The 3,436-nt window shown below is 32.7% G+C and overlaps 1 protein-coding gene across 1 annotated transcript; it reads left to right on the forward strand.

Annotated features, from left to right (window-relative positions):
• Nucleotides 1-877: 877 nt before the first annotated feature.
• LOC105113274 (uncharacterized) lies at nt 878-1,901 on the forward strand. The gene has a single exon (XM_011009377.1). It carries the CDS (start codon nt 1,073-1,075, stop codon nt 1,577-1,579), a length of 507 nt encoding a protein of 168 aa, XP_011007679.1. The 5' UTR covers nt 878-1,072; the 3' UTR covers nt 1,580-1,901.
• Nucleotides 1,902-3,436: the final 1,535 nt, after the last annotated feature.

Here is a 3,436-nt window from a genome sequence, read left to right on the forward strand (position 1 = left end):
AAATATATTTTTAAGTGTCAAATGTGAATAGTAATAGTGATTGAGGTAATTGTTTTAGCTAGAAATAAATTAACCAAATTAACCGCGATGGAGAGAGAAGGAGGCGATGATATCGTGCGGGAGAGAGTAGGTGTCTTACGTGGTGGAGAGAGAAAGGGGGAGGTAGAGAGGTCGCTAAATGCTGTGAGAGAAGAGGGGTGGGTAGCTGTGGAGAGATAGAAAAGGGGAAATAAAGGGTGAAAATGAAAGAAAATGACTCTAAGTTTTAATTTTATATGAAATTATAGATTAAAAATTTACCATTCACGTGTCACATATATCTATAACTTGTTCAACTGTAATATATCCCATAGTTTTTTATTATTGTGCTCCTTTACCAAATTATTTTCCGCTGCGTTAAAAAACCCCAAAAAACTTCAATTTCCGCTTTATTAAGACTGTGACGGGAAGTTGACCCCACTGAAACAGAAACCAAAGAAAAAACCGTACATGACGTGTCAAGATAAGGACATTCTGATCTTTATTAAGACTGTGATGGGAAGTTTAACCCCACAATTTGACTTCGCCCGGAGCCCGCCCGGAACCACCAATGAATTCAGATCAAGAGACCAGAGTGATCTCATTGGCCCACGTGTCCTATTGAAAGGATATATTCTACCAGCATTATAAAAATTATCCTCCTTGTCATTTCGTGTAAATAGACAATAAAGGATTTAATTCATTAAAAAAACTTTCCAGCGTGCCGCTCTACTCCGTGTGGGTGTCCATCCAATCGCTCTAAACACGCTTCCCAAACCGGACCATTATTGTTTTTTAGTGAAATTGTAGCCCTTTCACGTACCAAAGAAACGAGCAGCTCATGGTAAGCGCGTGAGGATGCTCTTATTCAAGCGTTTCTCACATGGCATCTTCTGGTAACTTACATACATAAAGAGAGCTTATCCATTATAATTATAAAACTTACAACAACACACTATCCAGAAATTGCAGGACGGTGTTGACAAAGAGAAAACTCATCTTCTCCCATCGAAGCCAATTCATTTAGAGCCCCTCTTTCTCCGGTTTATTATCAATGGCATCAAAGAAGTTTTTCAATGCAAGAGCTAACTACATCTACCCTACTCTGGAGAGTGGTAATAATACAATCACTGCTCATGACAAAGTTTTTGAGTTCGACGAGGATGATGTTTATAATTCTAACGTTGTTTCATCGTTGGAGAGCAAGAAAACGATACCAAGTTCTCGTTCATCAAAGAAAGCTCCAAGGAAGATCGAAATGGCCAAGGACCGGCCCCCGGTGACATGTGCATCATTACCCGTGAACATACCCGATTGGTCCAAGATTTATAGCGATCATCAAAGGACAGAGAATGAAAATAGTATTTATCGGCTTGATGATGATTCTGACCATGATGATGATGATGATGATCAAGATGGTAGAGTGCCTCCACATGAATATTTAGCTAGGAGGAGAGGAGCCTCCTTTTCTGTCCATGAAGGGATCGGAAGGACCTTGAAAGGGAGGGACTTGCGCCAGGTGAGAAATGCAGTTTGGAAGAGAGTTGGATTTGAAGATTAGCAAAGAAGATTCACTACAAGTACGAGTAAGAACAGTAGAATTAATTTCTGGGAATTTAGATATGACATGGAGTAGTTGATGACTCTTTTTTGTTTTTTTTGTAAGTGGAACATTGTCCTTTGGTTATAAGTGTTTTGAATGTAGTCAGAGGATAGCTTTTTGCTGGTAGTTTCTTAGATTCTAGACCGCAAGAGAAAATCACAAACTCTCTGGTTGTTCTGGTTTTAGACTCCCATCGTTCGTCTTTTTTCCCATTAATTCTATCTGTACTCTCTTTTGCTGATAATTATGGTGTTATGGAAATTGAAGAAATTACAGGTGATATGGACTCCTAAATTGGTTGGTGGGTGGTTGGCAGGAAAGCTCCATGCTAGCTAAGACAATTCTTGAATTAAAATTCATCTTTGATTAGAAATCCAGCATTAATTTCACTTCTTTTCAGTCTTGTTTATATCTTTTGCTTGCGGAGCGAAGCAATTTGTTTTGCCTTTCCTAAAATGTAAACATCGTTGGATTACCTTTATTTGCGTGGGGCTCATGTAAAATTGTACATGAATTTGAAACACGGCACCTGTATTCTCACGGTCCCTCCTCTGTGACCTTATCGTTTTCCTTTTTTGGGTCCTGTATTGCTTGTTTGGCTTCGATGACATCCCCAACTTTCTTTCCAGCATATTGTAGTGTTCATAAACAATGTCCTCAAATTCTCCAGAAAAAGGAGATTGCGTGGACACTTTGGTATTGATTTTTACTTTAATCACCATTAAATATAAATAAAAATATTAATAAAAAAAATTATATTGATATATTGCGATGATCTTTACCGACATAATTTATCATCTCTATATCCATCAATCATTACAAATAAATTTTTTTATTAATATATACCGAGAAAATAATGGAGTGTATTATATTAAAATTCAAAAAGATAAATTGTACGATGATATTGTATTTTTACTGATAAAATAACTGACAAAGTTACTGACATAATGATTCTATTAATAATGTCGTAGGTAATATTTAATTTATGACTTAATGATTAATTTGTTAGCATTTATATTCTAATTTAAATTTTATTGAGGATTCTCCACTTTAAATAAGTAAATCTACTCTTTCTTATTTTAACTCAATTTTAAAATGTTTATTTTTTGCATATTTTTTGTGGTATAAGTATTTTATTTAGGTATTTACTTGTTTTATAGTTTTTTTATACAAATTTGTTGTATGTATTTATAATTTGTACATGTTACGGTTTTTTTTAAATTTTGTAAAATTATATTTATTTGTAAATTAATAAAACTTATATCAAATTCTTGACTTAGATGTTTGGTAATGAAATAAATAGTGATTTATTTAATGGGTTTGTTTTATATGTATAGAAATTTGAATTTATATAGATAATTAATAATGAATTAAGAGTGCTATTAAAATAGATTAAATAAGTTTGAGCTAAATTAATATTTTTACAAATTATTTAGTTAACATAGTTAATTAACACATGTTGTCATCATTATTTTATATAGGATTGATATAAGTAATAAATGATCATTCATGAACATATAGAGATTCACCTCAAGGTTGTGAAAGATAAATTATTGTAATGGGATTTAGGGTTTTATTAATTATGCTCTATCTAATCCAAGAAATATTAGTGAAGGGAGTGTTAGATATTCATGCAAGAGGTTTAAAAATAAAAATTTTCTCGATCTAGATGTTATAACGATACATCTTCTATAAAAAAGATTTATAAAAAAATATATATATTAGTATGCATACAAAGAACCTTATGTTCCTCATAATACCATGGTAGAAAGGATGATTAACTATATAAATTATAAATAATAATAATAATAATAA

Source organism: Populus euphratica, unplaced genomic scaffold (assembly GCF_000495115.2).
Source record: "Populus euphratica unplaced genomic scaffold, PopEup_1.0 scaffold404.1, whole genome shotgun sequence".
Lineage (NCBI taxonomy): Eukaryota > Viridiplantae > Streptophyta > Magnoliopsida > Malpighiales > Salicaceae > Populus > Populus euphratica.